The 23209-nt window shown below is 50.3% G+C and overlaps 2 protein-coding genes across 3 annotated transcripts in view; one reads left to right on the top strand and one right to left on the bottom strand.

Annotated features, from left to right (window-relative positions):
- The window catches only part of CCDC69 (coiled-coil domain containing 69), a 30210-nt gene extending 21761 nt beyond the window's left edge, over window positions 1–8449 (top strand). Inside the window, exons 5-9 of one of the 2 annotated variants that reach the window (XM_059698940.1) lie at window positions 2755–2828; window positions 3882–3983; window positions 4458–4577; window positions 5538–5635; window positions 6320–8449. In XM_059698940.1, the coding sequence (XP_059554923.1) occupies window positions 2755–2828; window positions 3882–3983; window positions 4458–4577; window positions 5538–5635; window positions 6320–6497 (572 nt within the window). In that variant the 3' untranslated portion in view covers window positions 6498–8449. The remainder of the gene's footprint in view (window positions 1–2754; window positions 2829–3881; window positions 3984–4457; window positions 4578–5537; window positions 5636–6319) is intronic. The other variant, XM_059698941.1, reaches the window with a different exon arrangement.
- A 126-nt stretch (window positions 8450–8575) lies between these two features.
- LOC132235863 (platelet-derived growth factor receptor-like protein) lies at window positions 8576–21619 on the bottom strand. The gene is made up of 6 exons (XM_059698942.1): window positions 21562–21619; window positions 16275–16614; window positions 15281–15432; window positions 13558–13851; window positions 12964–13103; window positions 8576–9062 (listed from the first exon to the last, which is right to left on the bottom strand). Exons 1-6 carry the CDS (start codon window positions 21617–21619, stop codon window positions 8847–8849), a joined length of 1200 nt encoding a protein of 399 aa, XP_059554925.1. The 3' UTR covers window positions 8576–8846.
- Between the last annotated feature and the right edge of the window lie 1590 nt (window positions 21620–23209).

The following is a 23209-nucleotide window of genomic DNA, read 5'->3' as shown; positions in this document are numbered from 1 at the left end:
TTTCTTGTACTTGTTTGATGTCTTACATCGACATACATTGAATAGCCCATCAGACAATGTTATAATTTTTGCTTTTAACCATCAATCATGTTTTAAAGAGCTCAGGGAAGAAGAATATCCTATTATATTTACCCAGGTATTTACCAGTTCTATTGCTCTTTCTATATTCCTGAAGTTCCAGGTTTCTCTCTGAATAATTTCCTTGAGCAATTCTTTTAACGCAAGTCTGCTGGTGATGAATTTTTTTTTTAGTATGCCTTCATCTGAGAATGTCTTTATTTTGCCTTCTTTCCTGAAGAATATTTTTACTGGATATAGGATTCTAGATTTATAGGTTGTTTTTTTTTTAATTTCAACAGTTTTCAACAGTTTTTAAATGTGGTTATTTCTTCTAGTCACTAAGGTTTCTAATGAGAAATCCACAGTCATTCAAACTGTTGTTTTCTCCAAATAAGACACAATTTTTCTCTGATTTCATTCCAGATTTTTTTCTTTTTTTAAAAAATATATTTTATTGATTTTTTACAGAGAGGAAAGGAGAAGGATAGAGAGTTAGAAACATCAATGAGAGAGAAACATCGATCAGTTGCCTCCTGCACACTCCCTACTGGGGATGTGCCCGCAACCAAGGTACATGCCCCTAACTGGAATCGAACCCGGGACCCTTCAGTCCACAGGCCAACGCTCTATCCACTGAGCCAAACAGGTCAGGGCCAGATTTTTTTCTTTGTCATTAGTTCTCAAAAGTGATGTGTCTGGGTGTGGATTCCTTTGGGCTTACTTCATTTGGGGTTCAGTGAGTATCTTTAATCTGTAGGTTTGTTTTGCCAAATTTGGGGAGCATTCAACCATTCTTTCTTTAAATAGGTTTTCTGCACTACACTCTTCTCTTTCTGTTAGACATTTTGAGATTATCCTAAAGGTTCCTGAAGCTCTGTTCAGTTTTTCTAATATTATCTCTCTGTTGTTCAGATTGGGTAATTTCCACTGATTATCTTTAGCTTCATTAGCTCTTTCTCATGTCATCTCTATTCTCCTATTGAGCCCACTCAGTGAGTTTGTATTTCATTTATTGTAGTTTTCAGTTCTAAAATTTCCTTTTAGTTCTTCTTCATATGTTCTGTTTATTTGCTAAGAATTCCTATTTTCCATTCTTTCTAAGAGTGCTCACCCTGACTTCATGGAGCGTTTATAATGTCTGCCTTAAGTCTATGGGGATGTTTCTGTGGTGTCTCAGTTTGGCATCTGTTGGATTTCTTTTCTGGCAAGTTGAGATTTTCTTTCTTTCTAAAAAAAATATTTTTATTGACTTCAGAGAGGAAGGGAGAGGGAGAGAGAAACATCAATGATGAGAGAGAGTCATTGATTGGCTGCCTCCTGCATGCCCCCTACTAGGGATCAAGCCTGCAACCCAGGCATGTGCCCTTGACCAAATTCAAACCCAGGACCCTTCAGTACTCAGGCGGACGCTCTATCCACTGAGACAAACGGGCTAGGGTGATTTTCTTGCTACTTGGTATGCTAAGTATTTGGGATTGTGTGCTGATCCATTTTGGATTCAATATGCTGAGCAATTTTTATTGTATCTTTTTGAATATTTGAGTACATGAGATTCTGGGTCTTGTTTAAATCTACTGATTCAGTGGTACTTCAGATTCTGGTCTTCTTGCCCAGTCGGCCTGCCACCATTTACTTTTCAGAGTCTAGAAACAACAGCTTCATTTATTCTGTTCAGGTTTTATAGCCACATTTAGTTGGAGACTGGATGGAGTGTGCTTCCCCCTTCTTACCTGGAACCAGAACCTGTACTGATGGGCAAATTAATTAGGCAAATTAGACCCATGACTTTAAAAAAATTAAACCTGTAATTTTTATATAACTGTCTTTTCCAGTTTTGACAGCCCTATCACATTTCTATTACTGAACATTCCTTTCTCTGTGTCACTGCCCACTCTGACAGACCCTTCTGTCCCTGGGCCTTTGGCTGTATTAAACTTTCCTGTCCTCTCTGTCCTCTTTCCCATCCACTATTGATTGGTTATTTCTGTGTTGTCTTCTTTCCATTGAGACATGGTTGGAATTTTCCAGAAGGTACTTTGTAGAGGAGGTGGGATGGAAAATATAACTGTATGGATTTGGGGAATGAATAAATCCAGCTCTGCATAGCACTGTGCAGCCTCCAAAATCCTTTCATGTCCTGACAACAGGCCAATAAGCCTGACAATGAGGCCAGACTTATTGACCCATTTCACAGTCAAGGTGAAAGGACTTCTAGATATTTTAAGTGACCTCAAAGGTCCTTAGTTTTGAAGAAGCAGGATCAGGACCAGGTGGACTTCCAGGCCCCAAATCTAATGTACTTACCATAGATTTGTGCCGTGGTTTGACGAGTCATACCTCAGTGATTTCATGATTGGCTAACCCAGCTTACAAAACATCATCCCCACGCATTTTCCACGCATGCTGTGGACCGAGATGAACAGCTTGACATAAGACCTTTGGATCTTAGCCTCAGTGACGTGTGGGTGGTACCCATAATCTGGTAGGGTTCATGGTTCCTCACAAGACATAATTTATTGCCATTTCCATGAGCTTTTATTGGATATCTACCTTATTTCTGACACAGCCCCACGCCCTTGAGATAGGAGGATGGATAGGAGCATCCCCACACTGTTGGCCTCCGTGGGCCTGCCAGAAGGCTTTAGGGTGGCATGTCTGGGTGTCTGAGCTCACAGAGGTCTCCTTTCCCTACAGCCCTCCGGACCTCACAGGAGCAAGAGAAGGAAGCCCTTACCCACTCCTTCCAGGAGGCCAAGGCAGCCCTACAGGTAAGAGGGGCTGGGCCATGTCAGTCTCTGTGAGAGGAGGGGAGGAGCAGCATGGAGCCCCAAACACCAAAGCTGGTGGCCTCTACCTGGTCCTGAGGGACAGACTTGATTGCCTTCCATGTATCCAGGCCTTGATAGGACAGCCAAGCTTGAGATTAGGGTTGGCCTATTTTTTCCAAGGACTGTTGGGAGGATCTTGGAGATGTCATGGGCTGCTGCCACAGTGTGACGAGACTAGTGAGTGGACGGATGACTGGGACCTGTGGAAGCATGAAAGAAGGCATCCGACCCAATCTGGCTGGTCAGGGATTTCCTAAAGGGAGTGAGATCAAAACCAGAGCCTGAAGGATAGGTTGTAATTCTTCAGAAGAAGGGTAGGAAAGGTGCCTTTTGCAGAAAAAAACCAAAAACAAAAACCAGTATGTTTCAAGGCATGGAGGAGCGGGGGCCATGTGGAATACCTGTGGGACTGCAAGAAGCCCAAGATGCCTGGGGTGTAGCATGGAGTGGGAGAGAGGACTGGGGCTGGAGAGGTAGGCAAGGGCCAAACGCAGGGGAGCCTGTGCATCATATTAAGGGGTGCATTCTGTCCTAAAGGTAATGGGCAGGGTTTAGGTGGAGGAAATTCCTGGCAGGGGAAAGCTGTGGAGACAAGGATGCACCTGGCAGTTGGAGGAGCGATGTGATATTTGGCTGCAGGAGGTGGTGTGTAGCGGGAGCTGTGGAGATGAGCCGGGGAGAGTGTTTTGAGCTTGGATTGGAGGTACCGTGAATGCCAAGCTAACACCGGCCTTGAATACCAGGACATTGTGCACAGGGTAGGACCTCCTCAGTGGAGTGTGCAGTTCCCACGGCTATGGAGGGGCAGTAAAGGCTTTAGGACACGAGGTGGGGCTGGTGTGTTTCAAGCAGTGGTTGAAGTGGTCTGCGCCTGCCCCGTTCGGTGTGGTAGAGCAGACAGGCTGAGGAACCCAAACGGATCCCTCTCTGGGAGGTGGAGAAGCCACCTACTGCCTCTGTGAGCCAGGCTTTGATCATCCTCTCCTGCTCCAGGAGACCATCGATGGACTGAGCTCCCAGCTGGAGGCCTTCCAGGCCAAGATGAAGAGGGTGGAGGAGTCCATCCTGAGCCGAGACTATAAGAAGCACATCCAGGTGGGTGGCAGGACACCTGGGCCTTTCCTTCTGGAATCTCCAGGGAGGTCGAGGTCTGGGCCACAGGAAAGGCCAAGCCCTCTTCAAGGACAGGGGTCAGACTTGACATTCTTCTCTTCACCAGGGACCGGAAGAAACAGGGTTCCCGTATCACTGGGGCGGGGGAAGCAAGGCTCAGAGAGACGCATATGGGTTAGTAAAATGCTCAGGCTCTGGATTCAGGGAGAATTAGGTGCAAACAGCAAACCAACCACTTAGCACAGCAACTTAACCTGTCTGAGCCACGGTTTCCTCATCTGTGATGTCTCAGGGATGTTATTGGGATAGAATGAGCATGTTAAGCACTTAGCATGGGCCAAGAAAGGGAGGAGACTTCTGTAAGTCAGACCATGAGTTGGAGGCAGAACGGGAGGAGGGAGACAGCGCGTGCCCTCTGCCTGCTGGTCTGATGAAGCCACTCATGTCCCTGTCTAGGATTACGGGAGCCCCAGTCAGTTCTGGGAGCAGGAGCTGGAGAGCTTGCACTTCGTCATTGAGATGAAGAATGAGCGTATTCATGAGCTAGACAAGCGGCTGATCCTCATGGAAACAGTGGTACGTGGAGGAATTGGGGGCAGGGGTGTCAGGGGGGACGCAGACTCAGGCCTCTGCTTTCTGAGCATTTCCTCAGTGGAGTGTGAAAGGGTAGAACCTCCTCAGTGAGTGTGCAGAGGGTGGGCCCCCCTCAGTGGAGTGTGAGAGGGTAGAACCTCCTCAGTGAGTGTGCAGAGGTTGGGACCCGGATGAGGCCCCCACCAGCTTTGACCTGCCTCCCATGCTGAGACTGCTCTGTGGCCAGTCTGGGTCAAGCAGTGGCTCCTTGTCATCTGGGTCCTGCACTTTTCTTGGCCACTCATGTTGCTGTCACATGGGTGACACCAGGGTGCAGCCTGGCTAGTGAGGAGGGCCTGGCAGATGTCACGTGTCAGGCAGGGGCTGAGGAAGGCTGAAAACCAGACAGTATGAGAGGCCAGAGTGAGCGGGGACAGGCCTGGGAGCAGCGGGTATTGAGGACACGGGTGGCTGTGTCTGCAGGAGAAGGGAGGCTTGGAAACCGGGGGTTGGATCTGCATGACATGACATGGCTCTGGAAGAAGTCTCCCTGGCCTGTGCGTGCCACAACCTATATTTTAACCAGACATTTAATCTCAAATGTTCCCTAGACATTTTGTCCAACCATGTTTATGGCGTCACAGAACAGGCGCACTTCATTTCATTTCTGTATAGTCTATCCCCTGATTTTTAGAGAACCAAGAACATCCTTTCTCTTCTGAAATGATGGAGATAGTAGGTGGTGGTGGCTGAATCCTTTTGTAACGTTCTCATGTGGCCAAATGAAAAACGGGCAGCCCCCTGTGCACGCCTTAGCTTTGTTTTTTTTAAAGGCATCTTCTTGCTCCATGAACTGTAACGTTTGGTCTAGAGTGAGTCAGCGTTTTTAGGGCCCACAGATCAGAGGGAGGCGACAGCACACATTGTTCAGTTGCCATCTGAGCTCGTTCTGATTTGTTACAGAAAGAAAAAAACCTGATGCTGGAGGAGAAGATCACCACCCTCCAGCAGGAGAACGAGGACCTCCACGTCCGAGGCCGCAACCAGGCGGTTGTGTCCAGGTAGCTGTTCCCCGGCCTCCACTCCTCTCCCCTTGTTGCCAAAACCTCCAGTGGCGAGTCTCAGAGGAGCCCAGGGAATGGGCTGACAGGTGGGCCCAGGCCTATCGGGGAATGTGGCTCCTCCTTCCTTGGGAGCCAGTATCCCTGGGGACCAACTCTGCCTGGAAACCTAAATCAAAGGCCCTGATTAGTATCCGTTTGTCCCCATCCTGGCTGAGTGGGCTTCATGGGAAGCCCAACCTGAGACTAGCTCAGGAGGCCCAAAGAATGAATGAATGTACGTGAATGAATCAGATCTAAGGGCTTAGTAAATCAGAGCTGATATCATGTCAGACATAATTTGATGAATACATATCATCTATCCTCCTCATTACTCTAAGAGCTGGGTCCCATTATTCTCATTCCCATTTTACAAATGAGGGAACTGAAATTTGACAAGAGTAAATAACTTGTCCAAGGAGACACAGCTAAGGGTTGGGGCAGATTTGAACCCAGAGCTGTCTGCCTGTGAGGGCCACGCTCCTTGGTCAACAGATCAAGTCACCTCTCGCATGCGAGGGGGCCTGATGGGGGGGGGAGGGGACCCTGGGGCAAGCGGTGACCTGTCTATGGAAGAGGTCCTAGAGGAACGGGTTGGTCTCTGCCGCCACTGGAGACCCTGAGGGCCTCTGTCTGCACCCACAGGCAGCTCTCGGAGGACCTGCTGCTGGCCCACGAGGCCCTGGAGAAGGAGTCGCAGCTGAGGCGACAGCTGCAGCAGGAGAAGGAGGAGCTGCTGTACCGAGTCCTCGGGGCTGACGCCTCCCCCGCCTTCCCCCTGGCCTCCGTCACGCCCACTGAGGTCTCCTTCCTGGCCACATAGGCTCAGGGCCTGGCCACCATGCCGCCTGTGTCACCGCTCCCTCTGCCGGACCTTCCGAGGAGACGGCAGGAGCCTCTCGTTCTGTCCCCGGGAGGGACGGGGTCAGGAGAGAGATGGGAGCCGGGTGTGTGCCCGGTGAGCCGCGGGGCTTGGGCCACGTAGACTCACCCACGGGCGTTAGAGGCCCCAGGAAGCCTTCCCTCAAGTTGGCCCAGGGAACAAGCAAGAGGAGCCCTTCCGGCCCTCCCCCCTCTCTCTGTTCAAATCAGGGAGTTTTGAGGCTTTTCCCAGGGGGAGCCTGTGCCGCTTTGAGCATCGGACAAAGAGGACACAACCTCCTGGTCTTAACTTGTGAGCTTTGCTGCCAGCTCATCAACCTACCCTTAGATGTCCGCACTTCTGCCCTGGCCTTCTCTCAGCCTCAGTTTACCGTTCATCTAAAGCAGATGGGGGAACTGAGCAAATGACTCTTACGTCACGACAGTGTCCCATTCTAGGATTGTCTGAAGGTCAGATAGGGACTTCGGGACAGGGGAGGAAGTGGGCCAAACCCTACGATTCACCTGGGAAAGGGAGCATCTGGGAGGGGGTCAATGGAGGCCCTTAGGCTGGCAGTGCCAGGGGCCACCCATCCAAGGCAGGGTCTGGGCAGGGCATCAGACATGCCACTGCTCCTGCTCCCAGAGTCTGGTCAACCCAGGGCATATGGCCAGAGCTCCTCCTTGACCAGGCAAAGCTCACTCCTCAGCCCTCCGGGTCCTCAGTCTCAGTGCCATGTGGGCACGGGGCCCACCTGGTGCATCTGAATCACTCCACAGCCAACGCTGGAACCTCCTCTCTGTCCAGATGAGGAAACCTAGGTGGGGAGTGGGGCTCACGGAGCCAGGACAGGGTCCTCATCTACCATTCAGGTCTCATCGTGTGCTTTTTCTTTCTCCCCAGGCTCTGGGAAGATCAAATCTGTGACAGTCTTTCTCCTCCTTCCTCTCTCTGGCCCCCACCCACTCCAGTCTCTCTTTTACTCCTGCTCGCACCTTAACTCCTTCTACCACCCCTGACCCCAGGCCCCTAGCACCTGGCCCTCCGCTTCCCCACCAGTGCAAAGGGGTGGCTGGAGCAACTCACCCAGGCAGGCCAGTCTGGCCCTCCTATCTGTGGATTTAAGATTCTTCTCAGGAAGCTTCCGGTCAGCAGGAGGCTATAATAACAACCTTCCTTGCTTAGAGCATTTTAATTAAATGCTTTCTGATACACCTCCCACTCCGATCTGCATAAAATATTGAAGCAGGTTCTTACCTCTCTTCAACATCAAAGCAGACAGATCACAGGAGCCCGAGGGCCTTGCCTGAGGCCCCCAGCGCCAGCCCCCAGCCCTGGGCCAGCTCGTAGGAAAAGTTAGTCCACTAGAACTAAGGTTTCCCTCCATCGTCCCAGCTTCATTCATTTCTAGTTCGGGGGGGTTCTGCAGGGCTAGGGGAGTCCAGCAGTGGGCAGATGGGTTATCCAGGAGCCTTGGGGCAGCTCTGGAGTGACTTACACGCGGATTTCTTCACGTAACTTTCCCCAAAGCCTGTCTGGGATACACTAGTTCATTGGACACAACCAAAAAAAGTGGTGGCCAAGTAATTTGAGCAACTCTAGGTTCAATCTGATCAAGCAGATCTGCCAGCTGCAGGCCTTCTCAGAACCTTTAATATGCTAACAGACATTTCAGAGTCCCAGGGAAGAAGCAAAGCGTTTCCTAAACTTCTCTGACTGCGTTCAGAGCGCTTCCGGCGGCAGAATGCCCTTTGGAAAGCCTGTTTCTATGGGCGGGGCGGGCTGGAAAGGGGGCAGGTTGTGGGGAGCAGGGTTTCCCTGTGTAGCCTGTGGTGCCCGGAGGAGATAAACTGTGGTCTTAGCCTCACCCTGGGGCAGACAAGCTATGGAAACCAAATAGAAACACAATAGTATTCTCTTGGCCTCTGTGTTTTCCTGGGAGAGGGAAGAGGTGGATCCTGCTGATGACCTCTGCCAGGGGCAGGCGTCTGTGAGGAATAATCCTGGGGCCTGGGTGGCTCAGCAGGGTCTAGGCTTCCTCCCGGGGTGCTGGTGCCCCCCTGGCCCTGGCTTTGCCCAACGCTGCACCTGGGGTTGGAATGGAGCTGGCTTTCAGAGCAGGTCAGGGCAGGGCATGAGGCAGTGAAGTGAGGGGTGAAAGTAGAGATGGGAGAGTGTAAGGGATGAAGGCCAAGGTTCTTTCTTCCCAAGGGGGCACCTCCTTGGCATAAAAAACACCAAAGTTCACACAATTACCTACCCCTGCTTCTGCCCACTGCTCATACGCAGATGCCTGCAGTCAGGGAGGGACTAGGAAGGGGCAGGGGAGACTGGAGGGCTCCGGGTCACATGGACACGGGTGGTGGCCATCCCAGTGCCCTGAAGGTTGGTGGCCCGGCAGGTGTAGACGCCAGCGTCCCCAGCCCGGGCCTCTTCCACATACAGGGTGCTCCCTGCCTCCTGCTGAGCCTGGCCCTCCCTGTGGACCACGTCAGCCCGCTCACTGACGTAGGGGGGTCGGCCCATCTGTAGGAAAGAGATAACCATCTGTCAGCTTCTCCCAGTGCCGTCTCTCACTCAGGCCCCAGCAGGTAAGAGGTACCACATATCCTTCTGGGGAAGGGGAAGTGACTTGCCCAAGACCACAGCTCAGTGTCAGAGCCCCCGAAAGGCCAGGTTCTTTGTGGAAAATGTGAAGCTTGTCAAGTCCCTGGACAGCAGCTAGGGCCTCCTCCCCGCTCACGGACACTCAGGAGGTAACGGGCGGAGCAGCACCTCTCTGGGTGGGTGGGCAGCGCTCTGGTTCTGCAGGGATGTCAATGGCTACTCCCTCCCCGAAGAGGGGAAATGGGGGACTCATTATCAAAATTGCCTGGGAAACATTGAGTCAAGCCAAGTTAAACTGGGGAGATGCAGACCACTGTGTCTGTCATGTGTGCAGGTGGGTTTTGAATCTCCAAAGTGGGTGATGGTTATAAGAGGCAGTGTTCTCCTAAGAACACTCCTTTTCAAGGAGAAAATGTTTGGGGAGATGCTGGCAGAGGGAAACCATGGTCTCCCCACCATCTGCATGTCCTTTTTCTCTTATTGGGTCTCAGCTTGCACTTTTGACAAGTGGGAGAATGACACCCCGCCCCTCCCCTTCCCCCCTCCCCTACCCCCCTACACACACTATATCTATGTCCTAAAACCTCTGGGGACAGGGCTCACCTTCATCACATTTTTTTCTGGGCCCAGCCCTCCCTCCAAGTCAAATCCCAGCTCTTCCAGGAAGTGCCGGGAGCCGGTCCATGCTTGCTGTTTCAAGGGACCTGGCATATATGGCATACTGTTCTTAATATGTTTGCTCACCTTCTTGGCACTATGTGTTTTAACCAAGGTCTCCTCTCTGAGAAAGGTTGTTTTCCCCAGGTAGGGATTTTCCCCTGAAGTTAGGGAGGGAATAAAACCCCTCAACTAAGTGCCAGGCGGGTAATTAATCCCTTTAACTACGAACAATCATGCTTAAACTACATAATCTTTTCTCCCTGGAATGGAGATAAGAAACGCCCTAACCTTTGTAATAGAGATTGATAGGATTGAATCAACTGGTATAAATACAGTTGTAACGAGACAGAAAGACACAGAACTTAGAACAGAATCAAGAAGACAGAATCTACACGGAGCCTAGAGACAGAAGAACTTTGCTGGAGAGAGCATGCCGGAGGATCCTGGAGAGGGACTGGCCTCGGAGCCTAGAGACAGAGCCTAGCGGGAGAACATGGCAAGGGATCCTGGACTGAACCTGACTACAGAGATTGGCAGGAGAACCTGACTGGAACCTGGACACTGAACCTGACTGGAGTACCTGGACAGAACCTCTCTGGAGAGCCTAAGCAGAACCTCTCTGGAGATTGAGACCAGAACTTGGCTGGAGATCCGGGCTGGAGATCCTGGCTAGGCTGCTGATCAACTGAACGCTGTCTCCGTGTCCTTCCTTCTTCGCCTACTCCGTCTACACCTTTGGGGAACCCCTGGACCCGCTGGGGCAGGACCCCGGCAAGGAAGCCCTTTTAAATGTTCCTCAAGTGACATCTCCACCATGGCAGAGTGACAAGACTCCTTTGTTTCTCCCCTTGAATTTACAACAAGTTGGATATGTGTAACTCAGAGGATCCCTAGCTCAACACACAAACAGCCTGAAAGATCCACGCATTGGGGCATCTGAAGGTGGGCGCATTGGAATGAGAAGGGGAGAGGGAACAGGGAAGGACAGGGATGGTGGCAACAGATGTGGTTTGCTGCCCACTGCAACTCCAGCAAGCAAGGTCCTGGTGAAAAAGTGGAGCTGCAGCCCTCACAGTAGGGCCTGGAGTGTAAGAGGGGCAGATGTGAGATCATGAACTTGCCTTTCTGCCCTACCCATCTCAGCAGAGCCCAGTAGAGGCCGTGAGATGCCTCCAAAAACACAGCAGGGGCAGTGGCCGCTAGTGTGTGTGTTTGGGGAGTGGGGGGAGGGGAGTGGCTCTGGGAGCTCATGAAAGCCGTTCTCCACCACCCACCACATCCCCTCACTTCAATGGTCATGTCATGTAACGGAGGCGAGCTGGTCACAGAGGGGAATCCCAGTGGGTTTGCAGCGTTTTCCTCAACCTTAATGATGCTGCTCCACCACTAGCCCAGAGGTGCTAATGGTGCAGGTAAGAGAACACAAAAACTGGTGCTATACCACCATCTACTGGGAAACAAAAGAAAGTACCTGCCTATTAACGTGCTGAAGTGAGAGCAGAACAGTATCTAAACAAGAGTTCACTGCCTCAGATGTGCCGACAGAGAAGCAATCCATCAAATACCATGAACAACCAAGGTAACATACACAGAAAGAAAATGAAAAGTCTCCAAATTCAAAGTCATGGAAGACTGTGACTTAAATGACAGAGAATTCAAAATTGTAGTGACAAGGAAACTCAATGGTATACAAAAAAACTCAGACAGTTGTATGAGCTCAGGAATAAAAATAAAAAGGAATACTTTACCAAACAGATTGAAACTACAAATAAGAACCAAACAGAAATTCTGGAGTTGAATAAATAAATGAGATGAGGGATGTATTAGAGAGCATTGGAAATAGAGCAGATCAGATAGAAGAGAGAATTAGTAAGCTTGAAGATAGAATCTAGGAATAACCCAGGAGGAAGAAGAGAGGGTTTTGTGTTTTTTTTTTAAATGAACGCACCCTACAAGAACATTAGGAAGAGCAACCTAAGGATAATACGTGTAATAGAAGAAAGAGAAGCCTGTTCAATAAAATAATTGATGAGAACTTCCCAACCTATGGAAAGAACTAGAATTTAAAATTGAGGGAGCTAATTGAACATATAATTATACCAACATAAAAAGATCTTCTCTAAGACACCCTATATTTAAATTGTCAAAAATTAGTGACAAAAGAATTCTCAAGGCAGCCAGGGAATCTATAATAATAAAAGCGTAATATGCTAATTAGACTGGACATCCTTCCGGATGAAGCTGGGGCTGTGAGGGAAGCCTGGGTCCCAGGTGCCAGCAGCCGGGGGAAGGAAAACCTACTCTTGCATGAATTTTGCACATCGGACCTCTAGTAAGACTATAACCTACAATGGAAACCCCATTTGATTATCATCCAATTTTATCAAGAGAAGCATTACAAGACAGGAGGGAATGGAAGGAAATATTGAAAATAGTGAAAGATGGGAACCATCAGCCAAGGATTTTATCCTTTAGCTATGAAGGAGAAATTAAAGCTTTCCCAGGCAAAGAAATGTTGAAAGGAGCCCCTCTATCAGAAACAAAAACACGAAAGTATACAAAACAGACAGAAGCAAGACACTGCTCAACTCCCATTTTTAAGTGATTTGGGCTGGTTGGGCCTCAGCTTAAATGTCACCTCAGAGAAGACATCCTGACCGCTCTATCTTAAATACGCCTGGTCATCTTCCCATTTCATCCTTGATGTAGCTTCTACTGTTCTCCAGATGATGACGTTTGTTCACTGCCCCTTCCCGTTTAAACTGTGAGCTCGCAGAGAGCAGAAGCCCTCTCTTATTGGCTCAGCATCATAGTCACAGTACCCAGTACAGTGTCTGGCTTGTGGTGGATGCTCAGTAATTATTGTTGGATAAATTAACAAAGGAGCACATTATACATTTTTATACATTAACCTGAGAAGTAGCTCTATTTGAGAGATGAGGACACTGAAGCCCAGAAAAGGGAAGTGACTTGCCCAAGGTCACTCAAATTAGTAGTGTCAGAGTTGGGACTAGGATCCCTGTTCATCAGGTTCCTAGTCAAGCAGGGGTTCCACTCTGCTGTGATCGCTCCTGGCCCTCATCCTAACCCTTCACTCCCACACTCCTGCCCCAACACACCACCACCACCACATACACACGTATTTTCATCCTCTGCTTACCTTCTGCCCCGGATATTCCCAACGGAAGTCCACAGCAATCGCTGGCTCACTCAGAACCGTGCAGGTCACACTGAAGTTCTCTCCCAGAAGGACCGATGTTGTTGAAGCTTGGATGGTGGGTTTGGGGGACGATGATGGGTCTGCCATGGAGAAGATGGGAGAGATGGGGACAAACATGTTGAATTGATTGTTGCAATGATTGAATGGATGGGTGAAATGGTTACATTGATAGAGGATGTGTGAATGGTTGTAATGAATTGATAGAGGATGAGTAGATGATGGAACAGTTAATCTGATGGACGATGGGTGAATGGAATGGTTGATTGAAGGGAGGATGGATGAATGGAATAATGTGACTTGATTAAGAATAAGTGGGTGGACAGAAAGGCTGAATGGATGCAGGCTAGCTCGATAGCTGATTGCCTGGCTATTTCTGGACAAGATGGTTGAATACACGGAGAGTTGTGAAAAGGTGGTTGGTGGTTTAGAATCTCAGATTCCAAACCTGAGGTTCCCAAAGGAGGCATCCCTCCCATATCCTCCCCTGCCGTGCCCTGCCCTGCCCTGCCCACCCAGAGACCTAGGCTCACGCACAGTTGACGTAGATCAGCATGTACTTGGTAGAGATTTGTCTCATGCCTCGTAGGCTGGCCAAGCAGAAGAGGGAGCCAGCCAAGGAAGCTCGGGGCCGGTGGATGGTGAAGCCCTTCTTCACATCAAAGGAGATGTCCGTCCCATCCACTGGGACCTCCTCTGGGGGGAACTCTCGATGCAGCGTCACCTGGGCCAGGGGGTTGGTCACCTGGCAGGGAAGCAGGGCTGGTTGATGACTGCGTAACTGTACCACCTCATAATAATTCTCTGTGGGGACAAAGAGTTCTTCTGGGTCTGGGAAGGAAGGAAGGAGAGAGAAGAATGCGCTTAGGACAGATGTATTGTTTCCTGATGCTCTACCATCACTCAGGAGCATAAGTCCCTTGAGAGGATTTGAAATCCCACTTTCCCTGCCCTTCTCTATTCTCCATGTTCTTTCCTCACTGGTAAGGGGTTCTGGACTGGGAGCTGAAGACCAGCCTGCTGGTTCAAGCTTTTGTCATTAGCTGGCTGTGCATCTTAAATCCCTCTCTGGTCTTTAGTGTTTTCATTTGTTCAATGTGGGGTTTAGATGGCTTGGTCTCTAAGGGTCCTTCTATGTGGAAAGTATTACAGGAAGTACTGAACTTGAAGTTGAGGTTTCTGGTTGGATTCCCAGCCCTGCCACCCTCTCACTGTGGGATCTTAAGCAAATCACTTTGTTCCTCTGAGCCTTGGTTCTTCTTACATGTCAAGTAGGAGCGATTATGGCCTACTTTGCAGAGCTGATAAGAAGCAAATGGTATTCTGGATATGAGGCACTGGGCCTGTGAGAGGCACACATTCATCATACTCTTTCAAGGTACCTTTAGCAACATAGCCTCAGGCCAGATTCTTGGTGCACAATGGTGCAATGAGTAGGAATTACCTGGGGACCAGCTTTCTAGAGCAGCGCTGCCCAATAGAACTTTCCGTCAGGATGGAAATGTTCTGTATCCGTGCTGTCCTATGTCACCACTAGCCACGGGCATTTCAAATGGAGCTCGTGCAACTGAGGAGCTGAACTTTAAACTTTATTTCATGTTCATTAATTTAGATTTAAATAGCCACATTGATTTAGTGGCATCTGTATTGGATGAAACTGCTCTAGGGTGAGGCAAATGCAATGGTTAACTTTGGCTGGACATCAGAATCACCTGAGGTGATTTTAAAATAACCAAGTCCTGGGCACCACCCCCAGACCAAGTAAGTCAGCACCTTGCTGGGGGCGGGGGAGAGAATCAGGTGGTTTAAAGTTCCACAGGTGACCCCAGTGGGCAACCAGACCTGGGGAGCACTGACTGCTGGTTCCCAAATCTTCCCAATGTTGGCATTCCAGAGCTCCAGGCTTCATCCAGCCTTAATGGGCATGTCGCCCAGAAACCTGTGTTTTTTAAGGTGTTTCTGAGTGACACCGAGTCAGGGTCAAGGACCTCTGGGTTGGGTAATCATTACTGCTGCGGTTGGATTTGAGTAAGGGAAACTCAGCAGATTCTAGGGGCGTCATCTGTTTCCTTGGTGGGACAAAGTAGGGCTCCTCAGTTCTCCTTGGAATTAGCCATGGAACCCCAGATCGTCACAGGTAGGATCTTGGAGATCACTCGCGCAATTCCCTCACTGAACAGGTAGGACCAAGGGGAAAGACTTAGTTATGTTTGGAGGGTTTTCTGGGACCGCGGTTCTTGGAGACGCTGCTCCAGGGCACCTGTGAAGAAGATGAAGGTCTTCCCCTGGCGGTCCTCGCCCTCCGTGCAGGCGGCATCCTGGCAGTCTCGCGCCCAGCAGCTGTACTCCCCGGTGTCCGCGCCCGTGGAGTTCACCAGCTGTAACCGGCTGTGCTGGCTGAAGTGCTTGATTCTGAAAGACCGTCGGTGGGGGCAGGAGATGGGGGTGGCTTGGGACACTGAGTGGCAGCATTGGGTTGGTTGACAGTCCTCCTCCCCAACTTCCATCGCTCAACCACCCAGCTCCCCTTCCCCAATGGAGCTCGCCCGGTTTGTATTGGCCCCACCCACCGTTTCTGATTGGCTCGCCTATCCCACACGCAACTTCTCATTGGGGCATCTATCCCCCGCTGACCATGCCCACACAGGGCAGGCGGGATCCCCAAACACCTCTGCGCTCCCTGGCTTTCCGCTGGCCCTTGGTTCAGGGCGGCACCTGCCCTCTCAGCGCCTCCACCTGCTAAAGGAGGCAGAGTCCCCGGAGATCTCATGTTAAGAAACTGAACTGAGAAACAGTAGGCAAACCTTCTGAACCCAGTTCTATATCCCAGCCTCCGCCTGGTTTTCTTCTGGACTGGAGTGGGCAGTGCTGGTGGGGCCAACTTTGTCTCTCGTTCTGGCTTCCGGAGGCGGTGCCCCTGACAGAAGGGTGGCCGCCAGCTGGGTTGTCGGCCTCTTTTGCTTTGCCTCTGCCACCTTCCTCCCTACGGGCACTATTTGTGCCCCCAGAACTGACTTCCCAGAATTGTGGGAAGGCACGTGTCCATTCTGTGAAGCCACTCTGCCTCTGATGGGTCTTGCGAGCCCATCTTACTGTTTCCTCTAGGTGCCTGCAGTTGTACAGAATGGGATGCCCAGTGTGGGTCCATCTTAATCCCTATGAAAACGGTGTAAGTGCTTATAAACCGCCGCCCAGCTTCCTCCGAGCCACCCTGGACCCATTCAGGCTGTGGCAGGAGTTCCTCCTCCCCATACCTGAGGCGGCCCTCACCCTCCTCTTCCAGGTACTCAGGCACCCTCCAGTGGACCACCTTTCCCCGGCAGCGCAGCTCCAGGGGCTCCCCAGCCCGCAGGCTCAGAGAGTCCCCCACCTTCTGGAAGTGGCCCCTCCCCAACACCCGGGTCAGGATGGAGCGGGCCGGGGTGCTGGGAGCTGCAGCCTCCACAGGAGTCTTCTTCTGCAGGGGCTGCTGTCTCCGCTCTGACTTGGCTTTTCTCCTGCCAGAGGCTCCTGGGAGGCTCACCCCCTCAGGGCTGGCTGCTTTGCGGTCCTTGTTCTGAGCCTTTGGAGCTCTGCCACGCTCCTGGGTTTCAGCTGCAGGAAGACAGGGTGGGTCTGGGGTCACCGGCCTTCACCATTCGCCTCCAGTTCTGTCCTTTCCTCACCCCAGGAGTTGACTGATCTCAGAGTTCTGTTAGGACCTTGTACACAAGTCATTGTCCCTCTTTAGGGGAAAAATATAAAATACAGACAAACCAAGAAAAATATTAAATTTGCCCCCAAACTTACCATCCAGAGATAAGCACCATGAATATTTGAAGCACGTTTCCCCAAGGCTATTTGAATGCAAGTATTTTATTTTATTATTTATTTTTTTTGAATGCAAGTATTTTAAACAACTACTTTGTTAAAGATAAAATGGAATAATATAATACATATCTTTAATCTGAATTCTCACTTAGTGATATGTTTTGATTACTATTCCATGGCAAACCAACATTTTTAAAAAATTTTTATTGATTTTATGAGAGTGAGAGAGAGAAACATCCATGTGAGACCAACATCTATCGGCTGCCTACTGCACACCCCCTCCCAGAGATCGAGCCTGAAACCTGGGCATGTGCCTAACTGGGAATTGAATCAGCAACTTTCAATGCATGGGATGGCACCCAAATCACTGAGCCACACCAGCCAGGGCTGTACACCAACATTTTTAATGATTTGTATGTGATTTCATGGTAGGGATTTCATGATTTATTTTTTCATTGTTGGGTACTTGGGTTTTTACATTCTTATCCAAAATAAGCAATTCTGCAGTAATCATCTTATACATACACGTTTACTCAGATTGCTTCTTGAGAATGAATTTTTTAGAAGTGAAACTGCTGGTGAGCTATGCAAGGGAACTTAACACATTTTCTTTTCCAACTTGCCACCAATATTTGAACACCTTCTTAAGCATGCTCCAAAAGAGGTCGCTTAATCTGCACTTTCATCTGTCTAGTGATGGGGAGTTCAGTATTTAATAATACCAATAGCTGCCGTTGATAGAGTCTACAGCGTTTCTGGAACAGTACTAGCCCCTTTATATACATTTTTTAAAAATATATTTTATTGTTTTTCTCTTTTTACAGAGAGGAAGGGAGAGGGATAGAGAGTTAGAAACATCGATGATAGAGAAACATCGATCAGCTGCTTCCTGCACACCCCCTACTGGGGATGTGCCCGCAACCAAGGTACATGCCCTTGACCAGAATCGAACCTGGGACCCTTCAGTCCACAGGCCAACGCTCTATCCACTGAGCCAAACCAGTTAGGGCTATATACATTTTCTTCTTTCATTCTCTTAATGATTGCAAAGTACATATTATTCTCTGCGACACACTGGTGTCCTACAGCTTAAATCAATTTGGACACTATCTACGCAGAGAGGACCCCGCATGTTAAGGGCTCAGTCCCACAAGCCTGGCCCTCCCCTCCCACTTCAGAGCTCAGTCTCAAGCCCCATGTTGTCACCTGTGCTTCTGACTGACAGGCTATAAATAGGGGGTCCCACACTCCTCTTCTGGGGTTCGATTTGCTAGAATGACTCAAAGGACTCAGGCAAACACGTTTTCCAGTTGATTATAAAAAGAAATGATAAAAGGATACATATAACCACCCAGATGGGGGAGACGCACAAGGCCAGCTATGTGGGAGGAGCACAGGGCTTCCGTGGCCTCTTCAGGTGCACACGCTCCCAGCCCCTCCACCTGCTCAGCAGCCCAGAAGTTCTCCCACCCATCATCCTCTGGGGATATTTCTGGAGACTTCCCCACACAGGCGCCATCCATCATTAACTCAATCTCCATCCCTCTCTGCTTCCCACAGGGTGGGGGTGGGACTGACCGTTCCCAGGTTCTTTGGTGTTTCTGGTGGCCTGCCCCATCCTGAAGCTATCCAGCAGCCCTCCAAGAGTCACCTCATTAGGACAAAAGACCCTCCTATCACCCAGGAAATTCCAGGAGAATCAGGAACTCTGAGTCAGGAATTGAGGCAGGTCAAAGACCAGGTATTAGAACAAAAGACTCTCTTATGCTCTTATCACTGAGAAAACTGCAGGGGTTTTAGGAGCTCTGTGCCCGGCACTGGGGGCAAAGACCAAAATATAATTTTTCTATCATTTCACAACAAGGTTAAAGGTCTCCCTGATGTCCCTAATGGGGACATCTATCCTGGAGGCCATGCCCAGAAGGAAAGGGCATTTCAGTAATTTTAAGAAGTTCTGGTAATTTGGGGGAGCTTTATTCTGAGTCCCTTACCTGGGAAGAGCACTTAACAACAGTTCACAGAGAATTCCTCCCCCACCCTCTACACACACACACACACACACACACACACACACACACACACGTCCTGGTTTAATCTTAGCCATAGGCCCCAAAGGCCACCCAGGGAGCATTTCTTACTCCTTTTTACAGGCTGAGAAACAAAGCCTCAGAGAGAACAGCTGGGCCCAACATATGAACGAGGTGACCGAGAACACTGAAGTCTGGCATCTAAATGCGAAGATTCTCGGAGGCCGCACCTAGGCCACTCCAGAGAAGGGATGGTGAGCCTGGAGCGACTGATGGAACACGGACTTCAGAGCCAGTGGTCTGGGCTCCCCATCTTTGTTCTGCTACAAACTAGCTGTGTGGCCTTGGCCGAGTCACTTGATTTCCCTGAGCCACACTTTCTCCATTTAGAAAATGAGAACAAGAACGCCGGCCTTACAGGACTAGGGTGTACCTCGTTTATGGCTCTTCACTCTATTGTGCTTCCCAGATGTTGCGTTTTCTTCACAACCTCACCAGCAAGAAGATTACCACTCACTGTATAGCTGTACTCGCTTTATTTATGGTGGTCTGTGCAATAACTCCAAGGTATGCCTGTATTACATATATTAAACCAGAATATATCTGGCTGAAGGCTGGGTTTGGGTGGGTCCCAGAGCTGGAGCTGTCCTGGCAGACCCGACAGGGCCCACCCCAAGCCCTGATGACAGGGGGCTGCAAGCACATCCCAGGACTGAGGGCTGTGGGACCACGTTGGGAGGGGCCCTCTGGGAGCCGTCACATGATGTCTACAGCTTTGGAGCGTCTGGGCTTGCCAAGGCAACAGGTCACTTAGGCAAACTGCAGGAAGATGTCAACTTTTACTCCAGCATCTGATGATGATGATAATGGTCATAACCAATTGTTGGGCCCCAAGGCACTGTGCCGAGTGCCCTCTGTGCGTTATCTTATCTAACACCCACAAAGCCTGCAGATGAGGAAACGAGGGTCCCATGGTTTGCCCAGGGATTCTATCTGATGCTACCACATTGTATTATTCATCTTCCTATGTCTAGGTCTCCGTTTTTGCATTTATAAAACAAAGAGGTTGGACTAAACCAGAAGTTTTCAAGTTTAAGAGCAAACCAATCAGTAGGTAGAGTCTAGATAGCAGAACCCTCTCTTGGAATATTGAAAGGCCAAGGATAGCCCTAGCTGGTTTGGCTCAGTGCATAGAGTGTCGGCCTGCGGATTCAATTCCAGTCAAGAGCACATGACCGGTTGTGGGCTCGATCCCCATTAGGGAGCCTGCAGGAGACAGCCGATCAACGATTCTCTCTCATCATTGATGTTTCTATCTCTCTCTCCCTCTCCCTTCCTCTCTAAAATCAATATATATATTGAAGAAAAGAAAGGCCAACGATAAAGCATAATAATAGGGTTGTTCTGGTAGAAGGGGGTGGAGTTTGGAAACCCACCCATCCAGCTTTTCAACCACTGTTTCCCCCCTCTCTTTCCCACCCCAAGGCAGGCAGTGGGTCAACAGAATGGCTTCCTTAGAGTATAGCTTTATAAAACTTCGTCTACTAGTAGATGACTCTCAAGGAGCCTTCTCAGTGCCCTTGTTCTAAATGTCTGAGATCATCTCACCTCCAGAACCCCCCCTCCCCCCCCCCAACTCCTCCTCCTTCAAATAACCCTCCAATATCGACCATCAACCCTTCGCTAGCCTGCTCCTTGGTTACCAGGAGGATGCCTGTCCCTTCCCTTCCATCTGAAGCTCCCTACATAACATCTGATAGCACCACAAGGGGAGATTGCCAGTGGCCAGACAGCATCTGGAAGAGAAGGTCTGGGATGACAGCATCTCTCCAAATCCTGTGCCAAACCCAGCTCTTCTCTTGCAGAGATTATTCCAGTCCCACTCTTCCGGGGACGCTGGGAGTGGTGAGATGGAGGAAGTGTCTCCCTGGGGCCTCCGCCTCCCCTGAGGATCTGTCTTCTATTAGGTTCTGGGCTAGAATCTTTCAGGCTGTGCCCCTGATGGAGCCCTCCAACTGCTGCTGTTGTGAGCAAAATATAGTCTCTTAGAGTCGAAGAACCTAGAAACAATCACTCTGACTTTTACAATTATATTATCTTGGATTGGCCAGGTTTGATCAGGGGTCTTTGAAGTTAAAATAACATTGCTACCACTTGTTGAGTATTTACAAGAGAGGCTCCAGGCCAAACGTTTATATACATTATGTCATTTAATCCTCAAAACTGCTCTATAATTTTAAGATTACTGTTATCCCCACTTTACTCCTGAATAAACTGAGTCTTAGAGACTGTTTTATGAAATCTTGCCAGTGAGAGAGCGGAGGAGCTGGGATTTGTCCTGTCAGATTTCAGAGCTCCACACGCTAGAACCACCCATGAATCTGTCAGTACTAGACTTAAACAGATAGCCCCTGACTTTCAGATCAGAGAGGCCTGTTGGCTCCGGAAGGTCCCACAGCCCATCCTTGTCACTGCTCAGATGAAGAAGCTGAGCTCCCAGACGTGGCAGGACCCAGCCAAGGTAGCACAGACAGTGAGCGGAGGAGCTGAGCCTAGAGCTCAGCCTCCTGACACCAGGGTTCCAGCCTCACTCCCCTGCCCCATGCTGGAACGGGCACTCCTGGGAACGGAAGAGGCAGGAGGGGTCTCAGGACATCCTGGGGGAGTCAAAGTTATTGGCGGAGAAGGGAGGAGAGGTCCATACCTGAAAGGACACAGATGAACAGGCAACAGGACAAGAAGCAGAGGGTCCTGAGGTCCATGGTGAGCGACCTGGAGCCGATGTGGCCGTAGCAGCTGCAGGGAACAGACTGTTGGGGCTGGCGGGGTGTGAGCAGGGGAAGTAGTAGCAAGGGACCCCTGGGAATGGGAGGGGAAGGGACCTGATTTCAAAGGCAAATCGAAGTCTCCAAACAAAATTCCTTCCTCTGGGCTCCCCCTTGCCAAGGTGAATGGAGCTATTCAGAGCCCTGCTCAGGAAAAAAACAGTCCTGCCGCCAGGAGATGAGGGTCCCCAAGGCCAGACAGGCGGAGCTGGGAGGCAGCTGGAGGGGCCATGAAGGTCACGGGAGGGCCATGGAGGAAGAGGACAGGAAGATTCGAGGACAAAATAGGTGAGTATGGATTGAAGGGAGGTGGAGCTTGAACTGGACTTAAAGCAGGGCTTGGCGACTGCCCCTGGGCCACATCTGTTGGCCACTGGCTTTTGCATAGCCTGTGAGCTAAGAATGGTTTTAATATTTTTAAATGGTAAAAAAAAAAAAAAAAAATGGTGACACATGAAAATTATAGGAAATTCAAATCTCAGCGTCCAAAAATAAAGTTGTATTGGAACATGGCCACACTCACGCCCACGCGTACTGTCTGGGCTGCTTTTGCCCCACGACAGCAGAATGGAGCATCAGTGGCAGTGACCTGGGGCCCACAGAGCCCAGATCCTTACTGCCTGTGCCTCTGCCACAGACGTTTGTTAACCTTGCTCTAAAGACTGGTATTTCTGAAAAATAACTTTACTTAAGTAAATAATCTGTTCTATACTAATAAAAGGCTAACATGCTAATTGGACCGGACGTCTTCCAGATGTCCTTCCTGACAAAGCCATGGCGTCTGCGAGGGCCGAGGGCCGGCGGCTCAGGAGAGGCCACGGCCCGGGCCAGTCCAGCGCCTTGGCTCCTTCCGCAGAGGCAGCCGGAGAGGGGGCTGCTCGGTCTCAGCCCCAGTGTTGCCCCTTCCGGAGAGGCAGTCACAGAGGCAGCAGCGCAGCCCGGTCGCCTCGCCTCCTCAGAGGCTGGACAGGGTGCGATATGCTGTGCCTCAACCTCCCACAGCCCCTCCCCTAGGCGGCCTGGACCCAGACCACCCACCACCCACCAGTGGTCGGAGGCAGGGCCAGCGCTAAGTAGCAAGGGCCGAGGGCAGGCAGCAGCAGCGGGGTGATGGGGGCGGCACCTTCCCCTGATCTACCCGGTCGCCTCCCGCAGAGGGAGGCCAGACTGCTGCTTAGGCCCGCTCCCAGCATAACGGTCAGAAACAGGGATGTAAGTCTGAGCCCTGGATGGCGGTATAGGTGCAGGGAGGGAGGTCTTGGCACTGGAGGGCAGTCCGGGGCAGAGAGGAGATCTGGGTCAGAGGCTGGACCTCTGGGTCAGGGAATGGTGATCCAGACTACTGTGGATGTCTGGACCCCGGGTTAGAGGACTGGGCCCCGGGATGGCCTTCTGTGCCCTGGCCTGAAGGTCTGGGACCCGGATGTATGTCATAGCCCTGGGAAGGTGGTTAAGGCCTTGGAGGGAGGTCTGGCCTGTGGGCTGGATCTGGGTTATGGACTGGTGGTCTGGACTATGAATAAAGAT

This window comes from Myotis daubentonii, chromosome 5 (assembly GCF_963259705.1).
Source record: "Myotis daubentonii chromosome 5, mMyoDau2.1, whole genome shotgun sequence".
In the NCBI taxonomy this organism is placed as follows: domain Eukaryota; kingdom Metazoa; phylum Chordata; class Mammalia; order Chiroptera; family Vespertilionidae; genus Myotis; species Myotis daubentonii.
Note: the sequence above shows the minus strand (reverse complement) of the source record. Positions and strands in the feature narration are given on the sequence as shown.

What these genes read in the sequence shown, in the direction of transcription:
- LOC132235863 (XM_059698942.1), bottom strand. Translation starts at nt 21,619, where the DNA reads ATGGACCTCAGGACCCTCTGCTTCTTGTCCTGTTGCCTGTTCATCTGT. An exon ending in GAGGGTGAGGGCCGCCTCAG is followed by an intron (nt 15,433 to 16,274) that starts GTATGGGGAGGA and finishes ACGGTCTTTCAG; the next exon opens with AATCAAGCACTTCAGCCAGC. An exon ending in GGGAATATCCGGGGCAGAAG is followed by an intron (nt 9,063 to 12,963) that starts GTAAGCAGAGGA and finishes TCTTTCCTACAG; the next exon opens with ATGGGCCGACCCCCCTACGT.